Here is a 16,074-nt window from a genome sequence, read left to right on the forward strand (position 1 = left end):
TATATATACATGTGTTCCCATATCTCTTCCCTCTTGCGTCTCCCTCCCTATCTCACCCCTCTAGGTGGTCACAAAGCACCGAGCTGATCTCCCTGTGCTGTGCGGCTGCTTCCCACTAGCTATCTATTTTAGGTTTGGTAGTGTATATATGTCCATGCCTCTCTCTCGCTTTGTCACAGCTTACCCTTCCCCCTCCCCATATCCTCAAGTCCATTCTCTAGTAGATCTGTGTCTTTATTCCTGTCTTACCCCTAGGTTCTTCATGACATTTTCTTTTTCTTAGATTCAATATATATGTGTTAGCATACAGTATTTGTCTTTCTCTTTCTGACTTACTTCACTCTGTATGATAGACTCTAGGTCCATCCATTTCACTACAAATAACTCAATTTCGTTTCTTTTTATGGCTGAGTAATATTCCATTGTATATATGTGCCATATCTTCTTTACCCATTCATCCGATGATGGACATTTAGGTTGCTTCCATCTCCTGGCTATTGTAAATAGAGCTGCAATGAACATTTTGGTACATGACTCTTTTTGAATTATGGTTTTCTCAGGGTATATGCCCACTAGTGGGATTGCTTGTCATATGGTAGTTCTATTTGTAGTTTTTAAGGAACCTCCATACTGTTCTCCATAGTGGCTGTACCAATTCACATTCCCACCAGCAGTGCAGGAGTGTTCCCTTTTCTCCACACCTCCTCCAGCATTTATTGTTTCTAGATTTTTTGATGACGGCCATTCTGACTGGTGTAAGATGATATCTCATTGTAGTTTTGATTTGCATTTCTCTAACGATTAATGATGTTGAGTATTCTTTCATGTGTTTGTTGGCAATCTGTATATCTTTTTTTTTTTTTTTTTGGCGGTACGCAGGCCTCTTACTGTTGTGGCCTCGGCAGGCGGACTCTCACCCACTGTGCCACCAGGGAAGCCCTGCAATCTGTACATCTTATTGGAGAAATGTCTATATAGGGCTTCTGCCCATTTTTGGATTGGGTTCTTTGTTTTTTTGTTATTGAGCTACATGAGCTGCTTGTAAATTTTGGAGATTAATCCTTTCTCAGTTGCTTCATTTGCAAATATTTTATCCCATTCTGAGGGTTGTCTTTTGCTCTTGTTTATGGTTTCCTTTGCTGTGCAAAAGCTTTGAAGTTTCATTAGATCCCATTTGTTTATTTTTGTTTTTATTTCCATTTCTCTAGCAGGTGGGTCAAAAAGGATCTTGCTGTGATGTATGTCATAGAGTGTTCTGCCTATGTTTTCCTCTAAGAGTTTTATAGTGTCTGGCCTTACATTTAGGTCTTTAATCCATTTTGAGCTTATTTTTGTGTGTGGTGTTTGGGAGTGTTCTAATCTCATACTTTTACATGTACCTGTCCGGTTTTCCCAGCACCATTTATTGAAGAGGCTGTCCTTTCTCCACTGTACATCCCTGCTTCCTTTATCAAAGATAAGGTGACCATATATGCGTGGGCTTATCTCTGGGCTTTCTATCCTGTTCCATTGATTTATATTTCTGTTTTTGTGCCAGGACCACACTGTCTTGATTACTGTAGCTTTGTAGAATAGTCTGAAGTCAGGGAGCCTGATTCTTCCAACTCCGTTTTTCGTTCTCAAGATTGCTTTGGCTATTCGGGGTCTTTTGTGTTTCCATACAAATTGTGAAATTTTTTGTTCTAGTTCTGTGAAAAATGCCAGTGGTAGTTTGATAGGGATTGCATTGAGTCTGTAGATTGCTTTGGGTAGTAGAGTCATTTTCACAATGTTGATTCTTCCAATCCAATAACATGCTATATCTCTTCATCTATTTGTATCATCTTTAATTTCTTTCATCAGTGTCTTATAATTTTCTGCATACAGGTCTTTTGTCTCCTTAGGTAGGTTTATTCCTAGATATTTTATTCTTTTTCTTGCAATGGTAAATGGGTGTGTTAATTTCACTTTCAGATTTTTTTATCATTAGTGTATAGGAATGCCAGAGATTTCTGTGCATTAATTTTGTATCCTGCTACTTTACCAAATTCATTGATTAGCTCTAGTAGTTTTCTGGTAGCATCTTTAGGATTCTCTATGTATAGAATCATGTTATCTGCAAATAATGACATTTACTTCTTCTTTTCTGCTTTGGATTACTTTTATTGCCTTTTCTTCTCTGATTGCTGTGGCTAAAACTTCTAAAACTATGTTGAATAAGAGTGGTGAGAGTTCGCAACCTTGTCTTGTTCCTGATCTTAGTGAAAATGCTTTCAGTTTTCACCATTGAGGACAATGTTGGCTGTGGGTTTGTCATATATGGCCTTTATTATGTTGAGGAAAGTTCCCTCTGTGCCTACCTTCTGCAGGGTTTTTATCATAAATGGGTGTTGAATTTTGTCAAAAGCTTTTTCTGCATCTATTGAGATGATCATATGTTTTTTCTCCTTCAATTTGTTAATATGGTGTATCACGTTGATTGATTTGCATATATTGAAGAATCCTTGCATTCCTGGAATAAACCCCACTTGTTCATGGTGCATGATCCTTTTAATGTGCTGCTGGATTCTGTTTGCTAGTATTTTGTTGAGGATTTTTGCATCTATGTTCATCAGAGATATTGGCCTGTAGTTTTCTTTCTTTGTGATATCCTTGTCTGGTTTTGGTATCAGGGTGATGGTGGCCTCGTAGAATGAGTTTGAGAGTGTTCCTCCCTCTGCTATATTTTGGAAGAGTTTGAGAAGGATAGGTGTTAGCTCTTCTCTAAATGTTTGGTAGAATTCACCTGTGAAGCCATCTGGTCCTGGGCTTTAGTTTGTTGGAGGATTTTTAATCACAGTTTCAATTTCAGTGCTTGTGATTGGTCTGTTCATATTTTCTATTTCTTCCTGATTCAGTCTTGGCAGGTTGTGCATTTCTAAGAATTTGACCATTTCTTCCAGGTTGTCCATTTTATTGGCATAGAGTTGCTTGTAGTAATCTCTCATGATCCTTTGTATTTCTGCAGTGTCAGTTGTTACTTCTCCTTTTGAATTTCTAATTCTGTTGATTTGAGTCTTCTCCCTTTTTTTCTTGATGAGTCTGGCTAATAGTTTATCAATTTTGTTTATCTTCCTCAAAGAACCAGCTTTTAGTTTTATTGATCTTTGCTATTGTTTCCTTCATTTCTTTTTCATTTATTTCTGATCTGATCTTTCCTTCTGCTAACTTTGGGGGGTTTTTGTTCTTTCTCTAATTGCTTTAGGTGTGCAAGGTTAGGTTGTTTGTTCAAGATGTTTCTTCTTTCTTAAGGTGTGATTGTATTGCTATAAACTTCCCTCTTAGAACTGCATTTGCTGCATCCCATAGGTTTTGGATCGTCGTGTCTCCATTGTCATTTGTTTCTAGGTATGTTTTGATTTCCTCTTTGAATTCATCAGTGATCACTTCGTTATTAAGTAGTGTATTGTTTAGCCTCCACGTGTTTGTATTTTTTACAGATCTTTTCCTGTAATTGATATCTAGTCTCATAGCGTGGTCGCAGAAGATACTTGATACAATTTCAATTTTCTTAAATTTACCAAGGCCTGATTTGTGACCCAGAATATGATCTATCCTGGAGAATGTTCCATGAGCACTTGAGAAAAATGTGTATTCTGTTAATTTTGGATTGAATGTCCTATAAATACCAATTAAGTCCATCTTGTTTAATGTATCATTTAAAGCTTGTGTTTCCTTATTTTTTTTCATTTTGGATGATCTGTCCATTGGTGAAAGTAGGGTGTTAAAGTCCCCTACTATGAATGTGTTACTGTCGATTTCCCCTTTTATGGCTGTTAGTATTTGCCTTATGTATTGAGGTGCTCTGATGTTGGGTGCATAAATATTTACAATTGTTATATCTTCTTCTTGGATCGATCCCTTGATCATTAGGTAGTGTCCTTTGTCTCTGGTAATAGTCTTTATTTTAAAGTCTATTTTGTCTGATATGAGAACTGCTACTCCAGCTTTCTTTTGGTTTCCATTTGCATGGAATATCTTTTTCCATCCCTTCACTTTCCGTCTGTATGCGTCCCTAGGTCTGAAGTGGGTCTCTTGTAGACAGCATATATATAGGTCTTGTTTTTGTATCCATTCAGCCAGTCTGTGTCTTTTGGTGGGAGCATTTAATCCGTTTACATTTAAAGTAATTATCGATATATGTTCCTATTCCTATTTTCTTAATTGTTTTGGGTTTGTTATTGTAGGTCTTTTCCTTGTCTTGTATTTCTTGCCTAGAGAAGTTCCTTTAGCATTTTTTGTAGAGCTGGTTTGCTGGTGCTGAACTCTCTCAGCTTTTGCTTGTCTGTAAAGGTTTTAATTTCTCCATCAAATCTGAATGAGATCCTTGCTGGGTAGAGTAATCTTGGTTGTAGGTTTTTCTCCATCATCACTTTAAATATGTCCTGCCAGTCCCTTCTGGCTTGCAGAGTTTCTGCTGAAAGATCAGCTGTTAACCTTATGGGGATTCCCTTGTGTGTTATTTGTTTTTCCCTTGCTGCTTTTAATACGTTTTCTTTGTATTTAATTTTTTAACAGTTTGATTAGTATGTGTCTTGGCGTGTTTCTCCCTGGATTTATCCTGTATGGGACTCTCTGTGCTTCCTGGAGTTGATTAACTATTTCCTTTCCCATATTAGGGAAGTTTTCAACTATAATCTCTTCAAATATTTTCTCAGTCCCTTTCTTTTTCTCTTCTTCTTCTGGGACCCCTATAATTTGAATGTTCGTGTGTTTAATGTTGTCCCAGAGGTCTCTGAGACTGTCCTCAGTTCTTTTCATTCTTTTTTCTTTATTCTGCTCTGCAGTAGTTATTTCCACTATTTTATCTTCCAGGTCACTTATCTATTCTTCTGCCTCAGTTATTCTGCTATTGAACCCTTCTAGAGTATTTTTAATTTCATTTATTGTGGTGTTCATCGTTTCTTCTTTCCTCTTTAGTTCTTCTAGGTCCTTGTTAAATGTTTCTTGCATTTTCTCTATTCTATTTCCAAGATTTTGGATCATCTTTACTATCATTATTCTGAATTGTTTTTCAGGTAGACTGCCTATTTCCTCTTCATTTGTTAGGTCTGATGGGTTTTGATCTTGCTCCTTCATCTGCAGTGTGTTTTTCTGTCTTCTCGTTTTGCTTATCTTACTGTGTTTGGGGTCTCCTTTTTGCAGGCTGCAGGTTCGTAGTTCCCGTTGTTTTTGGTGTCTGTCGCCAGTGGTTAAAGTTGGTTCAGTGGGTTGTGTAGGCTTCCTGGTGGAGGGGACTAGTGCCTGTTTTCTGGTGGATGAGGCTGGATCTTGTCTTTCTGGTGGGCAGGTCCACGTCAGGTGGTGTGTTTTGGGGTGTCTGTGGCCTTATGATTTTAGGCAGCCTTTCTGCTAATGGGTGGGGCTGTGTTCCTGTCTTGCTAGTTGTTTGTCATAGGGTGTCCAGCACTGTAGCTTGCTGGTCATTGAGTGAAGCTGGGTGTTGGTGTTGAGATGGAGATCTCTGCGAGATTCTTGCTGTTTGATATTACGTGGAGCTGGGAGGTCTCTTGTGGACCAGTGTCCTGAAGTTGGCTCTCCCACCTCAGAGGCACAGGACTGACTCCTGGCTGTAGCACCAAGAGCCTTTCATTCACATGGCTCAGAATAAAAGGGAGAAAAAGTAAAAAGAAAGAAAGAGGATAAAATAAAATAAAGTATGATAAAATAAAGTTATTAAAAGATAAAAAAATAATTAAGAAAAAAAATTTTAAGTAAAAAAAAAAAGACGGACACAACCCTAGGACAAATGGTGAAAGCAAAGCTGTACAGACAGAATCTCACACAGAAGCATACACATACACACTCACAAAAAGAGGAAAAGGGGGAAAAATAATTCTTGCTCTCAAAGTCCACCTCCTCAATTTGGGATGATGTCTATTCAGGTATTCCACAGATGCAGGTACATCGTGTTGATTGTGGAGATTTAATCCACTGCTCCTGAGGCTGCTGGGAGAAATTTCCCTTTCTTTTCTTTGTTCGCACAGCTCCCGGGGGTTCAGTTTAGGATTTGGCCCCGCAACTGCGTGTAGGTTGCTGGAGGGCGTCTGTTCTTCGCTCAGACAGGACGGGGTTAAAGGAACTGCTGATTCGGGGGCTCTGGCTCACTCAGGCCGGGGGGAGGGAGGGGTACGGATGCAGGGCAAGCCTGCGGCGGCAGGAGCCAGCATGACGTTGCACCAGCCTGAGGCGCGCTGTGCATTTTCCTGGAGAAGTTGTCCCTGGATCACGGGACCCTGGCAGTGGCAGGCTGCACAGGCTCCCCGGAAGGGAGGTGTGGATAGTGACCTGTGCTCGCACACAGGATTCTTGGTGGCGGCAGCAGCGGCCTTAGCGTCTCATGTCTGTCTCTGGGGTCCGTGCTTTTAGCCCCGGCTCGCACCCGTCTCTGGAGCTCCTTTAAGCAGGGCTCTTAATCCCCTCTCCTCGCGCACCAGGAAACAAAGAGGGAAGAAAAAGTCTCTTGCCTCTTCGGCAGGTCCAGACTTTTCCCCGGACTCCTCCCGGCCAGCCGTGGTGCACTAATCCCCTGCAGGCCGTGTTCACGCCGCCAACCCCAGTCATCTCCCTGGGATCCGACCGAAGCCTGAGCTGCAGCTCCCAGCCCCCACCCGCCACAGCGGGTGAGCAGACAAGCCTCTCGGGCTGGTGAGTGCTGGTCGGCCCCAATCCTCTGTGCGGGAATCTCCCCGCTTTGCCCTCCGCACCCCTGTTGCTGTGCTCTCCTCCGTGGCTCCGAAGTTTCCTCCCTCTGCCACCCACAGTCTCTGCCTGCAAAGGGGCTTCTAGTGTGTGGAAACCTTTCCTCTTTCACAGCTACCTCCCAGAGGTGCAGGTCACGTCCCTATTCTTTGTCTCCGTTTTTTCTTTTTACTTCTGCCCTACCCAGGTACGTGGGGACTTTCTTGCGTTTTGGGAGGTCTGAGGTCTTCTGCCAGCGTTCAGTAGGTGTTCTGTAGGAGTTGTTCCACGTGTAGATGTATTTGTGGGGAGAAAGGTGATCTCCACATCTTACTCTTCCGCTATCTTCCCCCATCCTCCCCTTGTAGATTTTTTTTTTTTTTTTTGGCGGTATGCTGGCCTCTCACTGCTGTGGCCTCTCCTGTTGCGGAGTACAGGCTCCAGATGCGCAGGCTCAGTGCCCAGGGCTCACGGGCCTAGCCGCTCTGCGGCATGTGGGATCTTCCCGGACCGGGGCACGAACCCGTGTCCCCTGCATTGGCAGGTGGACTCTCAACCACTGCACCACCAGGGAAGCCCCTCTTGTAGACTTTTTAATGATGGCCATTCTGACGGATGTTAGGTGATACCTCACTGTAATTTTGACTTGCATTTCTCTAATCAGCGACATTGAGCATCTTTTCATGTGCTTTTTGGCCATCTGTCTTAGATTTTCTGCCCATTTTTTGATTGGGTTTTTAAAAATATATTGAGCTGCATGAGCACAATTATTTTGCATTGGCTTGGCCAAAAAGTTCATTTGGGTTTTCCCATAACATCTTATGGAAAAACCAAAATGAACTTTTTTGCCAACCCAATATATTTTGGAGTTTACAAATGATGCAACCAACAAGGGATTAAATATTCTTTCTGTGGGTTGTCTTTCCATTTTGTTTATGGTTTCCTTTGCTGTGCGAAAGCTTTTAAGTTTAATTAGGGTTCCATTTATTTTTGTTTGTATTTTCATTACTGTAGGAGGTGGAACCAAAAAGATACTGTGATTTATGTCAAAGAGTGTTCTGCCTATGTTTTCCTCTATGACTTTTATAGTATCTAGTCTTACATTTAGGTCCTTAATCCATTTTGAGTTTATTTTTGTGTATGATGTTAGAGAATGTTCTAATTTTATTCTTTTACACGTAGCTGTCCAGTTTCCCCAGTACCACTTATTGAAGAGACTGTCTTTTCTCTATTGTATATTCTTACCTTCTTTGTTGTAAATTAATTGACCATAGGTGCGTGGGTTTACTTCTGGGCTTTCTATCCTGTTCCACTGATCTGCAAGTCCGTCTTTGTGCCAGTACCATACTGCAGCTTTATACTATAGTCTGAAGTCAGGGAGACTGATTCCTCCAGCTTCGTTTTTCTTTCTCAAGATTGCTTTGGCTTTTTGGAGTCTTTTGGGTTTCCATAAAAATTTAAAAATTTTTTGTTCTAGCTCTGTGAAAAATGCCATTGGTAATTTGATAGGGATTGCATTGAATCTGTAGATTGGCTTGGGCAGTATAATCATTTTGACAATATTCTTTCAATCCAAAAACATGATATATCTTTCCATCTGTTTGTGTCATCCGATTTCTTTCATCAGTGTCTTACAGTTTTTGGAGTATAGGTCTTTTGCCTCCTTAGCTAGGTTATTTCTGGGTATTTTATTCTTTTTGATGCAATGGTAAATGGGATTGTTTCCTTAATTTCTCTTTCTGATCTTTCATTGTTAGTGTGTAGGAATGCAAGAGATTTCTCTGTATTAATTTTGTATCCTGCAACTTTACCAAATTCATTGATGAGCTCTAGTAGTTTTTTTGTAGCATCTTTAGGATTTTCTATGTATAGTATCATGTCATCTGCAAACAGTGACAGTTTTACTTCTTTTCCAATTTGGATTCCTTTTATTTCTTTTTCTTCTCTGATTGCTGTGGCTAGGACTTCCAAAACTGTTGAATAATAGTGGCAAGAGTGGACATCCTTGTCTTGTTCTTGATCTTAGAGGGAATGCTTTCAGCTTTTCACTACTAAGATGTTAGCTGTGGGTTTGTCATATATGGCCTTCATTATGTTGAGGTAGTTTCCCTCTATGCCCACTTTCTGAACAGGTTTTATCATAAATGGGTGTTGAATTTTGTCAAAAGCTTTTTCTGCATCTATTAAAATGATCATATGGTTTTTATTCAATTTATTAACATGGTGTATCACACTGATTTGCATATATTGAAAAATCCTTGCATCCCTGGGATAAATCCCACTTGATTATGATGTATGATCCTTTTAATGTGTTGTTGGATTTGGTTTCCTAGTATTTTGTTGAGGATTTTTGCATCTATGTTCATTGGTGATATTGGCCCGTAATTTTCTCATCTTGTGGTATCTTTGTCTGGTTTTGGTATCAGGGTGATGGTGGCCTCATAGAATGAGTTTGAGAGTATTCCTTCCTCTCAAATTTTTTGAAATAGTTTCAGAAGGATAGGTGTTAACTTCTCTAAATGTTTGATAGTATTTGCCTGTGAAAACATCTGGTCCTGGATTTTTATTTGTTGGGGGTTTTTTAATCAGTTTCAATTTCAGTACTTGTAATTGGTCTGTTCATATTTTTTATTTCTTCCTGGTTTAGTTTTGAGAGATTGTATCTTCCTAAGAAATTGTTCATTTCTTCTAGGTTGCCATTTTATTGGCATAAAGTTGCTTGTAGTAAGTAGTTTCTTATGATCCTATGTATTTCTGTGGTGCCAGTTGTAACTTCTCCTTTTTAATTTCTAATTTTATTGATTTGAGCCCTTTCTCTTTTTTCCTTGATGAGTCTGGCAAAAGGCTTATCAGTGTTTATCTTTTCAAAGAACCAGCTTTCAGTTTCATTGATCTTTTCTCTTGTTCATTTCTACTTCGTTTAGTTTTGATCTGATCTTTATGATTTCTTTCCTTCTGCTAACTTTGGGTTTTGTTTGTTTTTTTTCTCTAGTTGCTTTAGGTGTAAGGTTAGGTTGTTTATTGGGGATTTTTCTTGTTTCCTGAGGTAAGACTATATTGCTATAAACTTCCCTCTTAGACCTGCTTTTGCTGAGTCCCATAGGGTTGAATCATTGTTTTCATTTGTCTCTAGGTATTTTTTTATTTCCTTTTTGATTTCTTCAGTGATTCATTGGTTGTTTAGTAGCATATTGTTTAGCCTCCACGTGTTTGTGCTTTTTACAGTTTAATTCTTGTAGTTGATTTCTAATCTCATAGCATTGTGGTCAGAAAAGATTCTTGATATGATTTCAATTAAATTTACTGAGGCTCGCTTTATGGCTCAGCATGTGATCTATCCTGGATAATTTCCCATGTGCACTTGAAAATAATGTGGGTTCTGCTGCTTTCAGATGGATTGTTCTGTAAATATCAACTAAGTTCATCTGGTTTAATGCATCATTTAAAGCCTGTGTTTCCTTACTGATTTTCTGTCTGGGTGATCTGTCCATTGAGGTAAGTGGCGTGTTAAGGTCTCCCAGTATTATTGTTACCATCAATTTCTCCTTTTATGGATGTTAGTAGTTGCCTTACATATTGAAGTGCTCCTATGTTGGGGGCATATATAATTTTTATGTCTTCTTGGATTGATCCCTTGATCATTATGTAGTGTCCTTCTTTGTCTCTTTATTTTAAAATCGATTTTGTCTGAGATGAGAATTGCTACTCCAGCTTTCTTTTGCTTTCCATTTGCATGGAATATCTTTTTCCATCCCCTCACTTTCAGTTTGTATGTGTCCCTAGATATGAAATGGGTCTCTTGTAGAGAGCATATATATGGGTCTTTTGTATCCATTCAGCCAGTCTGTGTGTTTTGGTTGGAGCATTGAATCCATTTACATTTAAGGTAATGACTGATATGTATGTTCTTATTGCCATTTTGTTAATTGTTTTGGATTTGTTTCTGTAGGTCTTTTTTCTTCCGTTCCTCTTTTGTTCCCTTCTCTTGTGATTTGATGACTACTTTAGTGTTGTGTTTGGATTTTTTTCTTTTTGCATGTTTATCTATTGTACATTTTTGGTTTGCAGTTACCATGAGGTTTTGATATAGCAGGCTATATATATACAAGATTGTTTTAAGTTGCTGGTCTCTTAATTTCAAATGCATTTCCAATACCCTGCATTTGTACTGTCCTCATGATTGCTGGTTTCGATATATTTGTGTGTGGATAATTTCCCATGTTTACTGTATGTTTGCCTTTACTGATGAGGCTTCCCATTTATAATTTTCTTGTTTCTAGTCGTGGGCTTTTCTTTTCCACCTCGAGAAGCTCCTGGAGTATTTGCTGTAAAGCTGGTTTGGTGGTGCTAAATTCTCTTAGCTTTTGCTTGTCTGTAAAGCTCAACAAGAGCCTTGCTGGGTATTCTTGGTTGTAGGTTTTTCCCTTTCATCACTTTAAATATATTGTGCCACTCCCTTCTGGCCTGCAGTTTCTGCTAAAAAACCAGCTGATAACTGTATAGGGATTCCCTTGTATGTTATTTGTTGCTTTTCCCTTGTTGCTTTTAATATTTTGTCTTTACCTTTTGTCAGTTTGATTAATGTGTGTCAGCATTTTCCTCCTTGGGTTTATCCTGTATGGGACTCTCTGCACTTCCTGGACTTGGGTGACTGTTTCCTTTCCCATGTTAGGGAAGTTTTCAGCTATTATCTCTTCAAATATTTCCTCAGGCCCTTTCTCTCTCTCTTATCCTTCTGTGGCCCCTGTAATGCAAATGTTGGTGTGTTTAATGTTGTCCCAGAGGTCTCTTAGACTGTCCTGCTTTCTTTTTATTCTTTTTTCTTCATTCTGTTCTGGGGCAGTGATTTCCACCACTCTGTCTTCCTGCTCACTTATCTGTTCTTCTGCCTCAGTTATTCTGCTATTCCTTCTAGTGTATTTTTCATTTCAGTTATTGTATTGTCCATAGCTTCTTGGTCTGTGCCTCCATTCTTTTTCTGAGACCTTGGATCATCTTTACTTCATTACTCTGAATTCTTTTTCAGGTAGGTTGCCTATCTCCACTTTACTTAGTTCTTCTGGGGTTTTATCTTGTTCCTTCCTCTGGAACATATTCCTCTGCCATCTCATTTTATCGAACTTTCTGTGTTTGCTGTCCTGCAGGCTACAGGATTGTAGCTCCTCTTGCTTGTAGTGTCTGCCCCCCTCGTGAGTGACGCTGATCTAACAGGCTTGTGCAGGCTTCCTGGTGGGAGGGACTGATGTCTCCTCAGTGGTGGGTGGAGCTGGGTCTTGTTCCTTTGATGGGCAGGGGTGTATTGAGGTGGCTGTGGGCTCAGGAAGACTTCAAGCAACCTGTCTGCTGATGGGTGGGGCTGTGCTCCTGCCCTGTTGGTAGTTTGGCCTGAGGCTTCCCAGCACTGCAGCCTTGGGCTGTTGCGTGGGGCCAGGTCTTGGCGTTGCAATGGCAGCCTCCAGGACACCTCACGCTGATGAGTACTCCCCAGTACCTCTGCCACCAGTGTCCTTGTCCCCATGGTGAGCCACAGCTGCCCTCCACCTCCCCCAGGAGACCCTCCAAGACCAGCAGGTAAGTCTGGCCTAGGCTTCTATTAAGTCACGCCTTTTTCCCCTGGGTCCTGGTGCACATGAGACCTTGTGTGCACCCTCCAAGAGTGGTGTTTCTGTTTCCCCCAGTCCTCTGGAGCTCCTGCAATCAAGTCCCGCTGGCCTTCAAAGCCAAATGCTCTGGGGGCTCCTCCTCCCGATGCCAGACCACTGGAGCCTGACACGGGGGCTCAGAACTCTCAGTCCTATGGGAGAACCTCACAATATAATTATTTTCCAGTTTGTCAGTCACCTACCCAGTGGATATGGGATTTGATTGTATCATGAATACAACCCTCCTACCGTCTTGTTATGGCTTCTTTGTTTTTCAAAGTAGACTATTGGTAGGTTCTAGTCCTTTTTTTGTCAGTGCTTTTCAGCAGTTACTTGCGAGTTTGGTGTTTTTGTGAGATGAGGTGAGCTCAGGTCCTTCTAGTCTGCCATGTTATCCTCATCCCCTATATATACTAATTTGTACATGATTATGGGGACTGCAAAGACTGACTGTCATCTGCAAGCTGGGAGACTCAGAAAAGCTGGTGGTTTAGTTCCAGTCTGAGTCTGAAGGCCTGAGAACCAGGAGAACCAATGGCGTAAGTCCCATTCTTTTTCCTTTTGTGCTTATTCTAGTTTGACTAGCTCATAGGGTGCCACATGTAGAGGCCTTGAACCTATTGTGAAATGGCTGTGCCAACACCTCAGCTTGGGGGGCCGTGTGCAGAAGCCAAGGTGCTGACTTCTTGCCACTAGAAGCAAGCAAGCAAATATCTGGTAACCAACTGTCATGGGTACTAAAAGGGACAGTTTCTGCATGGAGTAAGGTCTGGATGAGGTAACTTCTGTCTTTCAAATTCCTGGCATATTATGAAATTATGCACCTTATTGCTAATTTAGGCATAACAAGATCATATGTTTAAAAAATTATGCATGCTACTATTCACATAACAGGTTTGAGACCAAATGTTAATGCTTTCTATTTTACTTATTTTGATAATTCATAACTTAGAATACTATCAATGTGTAAATCCATTATTTTTAGCACTGAGAATTTTCTCTCCCAAAGGATAATAGCATGGTTATTTTTAGTTATGATCTATTAATACTTTGTATAGGTTAACTTGAATCTCCCTAATTAAGAAATCAGAATAGAAATGTATAACTATGAAATTCCCTTAAATCATTGCACTCTATTTCTTAAAAACAAAAGATCCAACAATTCAAAATATGTCTAAATAACTTTTTCTTTGATTTTTAAGGCTTGTCTTCTGAATCCTTCATTGGCAGATGAACTTCACACTTTACTTATTCGTCAGAGAATTTAGACTACAATGTATTTCAACAAAGATCATCGATCCTAACAACTTAGAATGTGTGTATTTTTATAATTTTTTATAATAGCTATGTTTGTTTTCGCTCTCCCATGTTACATTATCCTGGGTATTTTACTGATGACAGGTTACCTTCATTCTTTTTTTTTTAACATCTTTATTGGAATATAATTGCTTTACAATGGTGTGTTAGTTTCTGCTGTATAACAAAGTGAATCAGCTATACGTATACATATATCCCCATATCTCCTCCCTCTTGTGTCTCCCTCCGACCCTCCCTATCCCACCCCCCCATCCCACCCTCCCTATCCCACCCCCCCATCCCACCCTCCCTATCCCACCCCCCCATCCCACCCTCCCTATCCCACCCTGCCATCCCACCCCTCTTGAATTTGTAAAATGTTGCAACTTGAAACGTAGCTACAGGATCGAACTGCAGGAAGAGTCTTCAAAGATCCAGCTCTTAGGCTAGAGACTGACCAAGACCATGTCAAATATTGAAAACCATTCCATAAAGCAAGTATTTCTTTCCTTTCTTAAATAGTGTCCTGAAAGACTTAGTGTCATCTTAGCTTTAATAACTTCAGAAGTATAAATGCTACAAACTTATTTTAAAAAATCTGAAGTTTAATTCTTTAAATTTCTTTACTCCTTAGTGTTGTGAATTTTGAATAACTTTTAATTTTATTTCAGTCATTGAAGACTTCTAAAACAGGAAATTCCAAATTGAAAATTAAAAATCTAAATTTCAAAATAAGTGGGTTTAAGAAATTGCTTACAATCTTGCCTTTCCATATCTTCCCCTAAACATCTTAATGAGTAAAACTGCTATGTTCCTGGTAATCAATTGAAACAAGATGTTTCTCTGTGCTTCAGGTCTTTTTCTACATTTTAAAAACCCTTAATGTATTTCAAAACAAGATAAAATTTCAAATCATCTACCAATATAACTATAACTAAACTGTTAAATTAGCAAGAGGCTTTCCTTATCAATTACATCTACAGAGGCAAAATCCGACAGTAAAAATAGAATCCATATGCAAAAGATTCTAAAGAAATATACATCTGTGAAACAGATATTGAAAATAACGTTAAGATACCTGAACAACACCTTCTTTGTAAATGTTATGGCTTTATTTTAAAAATCACAACCATCCTTTCCAAAGTGATTTACAAGATCTAGTCTTAGCACTGGGAAAATGCAATTAATATGTAGGTGCCTGTCACTAAAGAAGTATTATATGGCACAAAACTACTTGCTCTTGTTTCATGTTCTGGTTTGTCTATATTATTTGAACTTTGTTGAAATTTCTTCCCTGTATCTAAAGACAAACATAGGCCATATACTTCTCCTTTAAATCTTAGAGTAGAAACTTAAATAATCCCTGAAACCCATTCCTTTGCTTTTAAAATCTCTGCTGAAGACGCTCTTCTTCCCCAGTAACAACATTTCCATGTCTCTAGCCCATTAAAAGATTTCATAAAACCTAACGTAAATCGTTCTACAATACAAGCCCACTTGCTTTTGCTCTTGTTTTCTTAATAACATCCATAGAACATTCCTTCAGTGGTTTGAAGATCCAAATTTCCAATGGTATTCTCTTCTCCACACTCAATCCAGTTCCTTAAGCCTTTAAGAATCTTAAAATAGAAATGTAATAAGGCAGTGTGTGGGGACTGTAATAGCACTTTCATAGCTCACTCACTCTACATCCCCAAAGTGAAGGCCACTTTAACTGCCATTAAAACACGGTTTGAGAAATCCTAAAGGTAGGAATTTGACATGTCATATTTGGTAATATGCTGTGCTTAAATGTCCTAAGTGAACCCAACACAGAATTTAAAATTTCAGTTTACTCTAGTTACCATAAAGCTGGCAAACCTGGCCCAGGTGAGCCCCTGCAAACTACCACTACTCCCAACATGGTGCACACCTTGATCTGTGATTGGAGTCACCCTTTAAGTGAGGTGAAGCTTCAAGGTCATTAACTTTTTTCAAAAAAAAATCAAAACTTCTGTAAGAGTCCTTACAGTTGATAACTTATGAAAAAGTAAGACGACTTCTTAAGGATTGAGGAGTCATAACAGCCGTGGTTTAATTATGCAGAAGATGGTCACTTTTAGTAACTGCTATGAGTTCCTGGGGCTTGGTGACTTCACACTGCTTCTCTTCTCTGAATGTCTTTTCTACATCCCTATGAAGGATAATTCTTATCCTTATATAAATAGCCAACTGAGTTTTTTCGAAAGTATCAAATATCTTGGTTTGAAATAAGGATCAAAGAGCTGTAGCTAAAAGAATATCAAAGATAAAATTTGCTTTACTAATTTTTAACCATTTGTCTTTCAGCACTTATGTTTCATATCAAGAACTAGGCATATCAGGAACTCAGCAGGTATGATCTAACAATGATATAATTAATACCACTTTATATATACATAGTATGTTTCTTTCATGG

General features: G+C 39.3%; 1 protein-coding gene across 1 annotated transcript in view; it reads left to right on the forward strand.

The window, feature by feature from the left end:
- Positions 1–16,074, forward strand: part of LRP2BP (LRP2 binding protein) — a 42,146-nt gene that overhangs the window by 24,119 nt on the left and 1,953 nt on the right. The window contains exons 8-9 of the mRNA XM_060001148.1: positions 13,544–13,656; positions 15,966–16,011. Of these exons, the coding sequence (XP_059857131.1) occupies positions 13,544–13,609 (66 nt within the window). The 3' untranslated portion in view covers positions 13,610–13,656; positions 15,966–16,011. The remainder of the gene's footprint in view (positions 1–13,543; positions 13,657–15,965; positions 16,012–16,074) is intronic.

Source organism: Delphinus delphis, chromosome 21 (genome assembly GCF_949987515.2).
Source record: "Delphinus delphis chromosome 21, mDelDel1.2, whole genome shotgun sequence".
Lineage (NCBI taxonomy): Eukaryota > Metazoa > Chordata > Mammalia > Artiodactyla > Delphinidae > Delphinus > Delphinus delphis.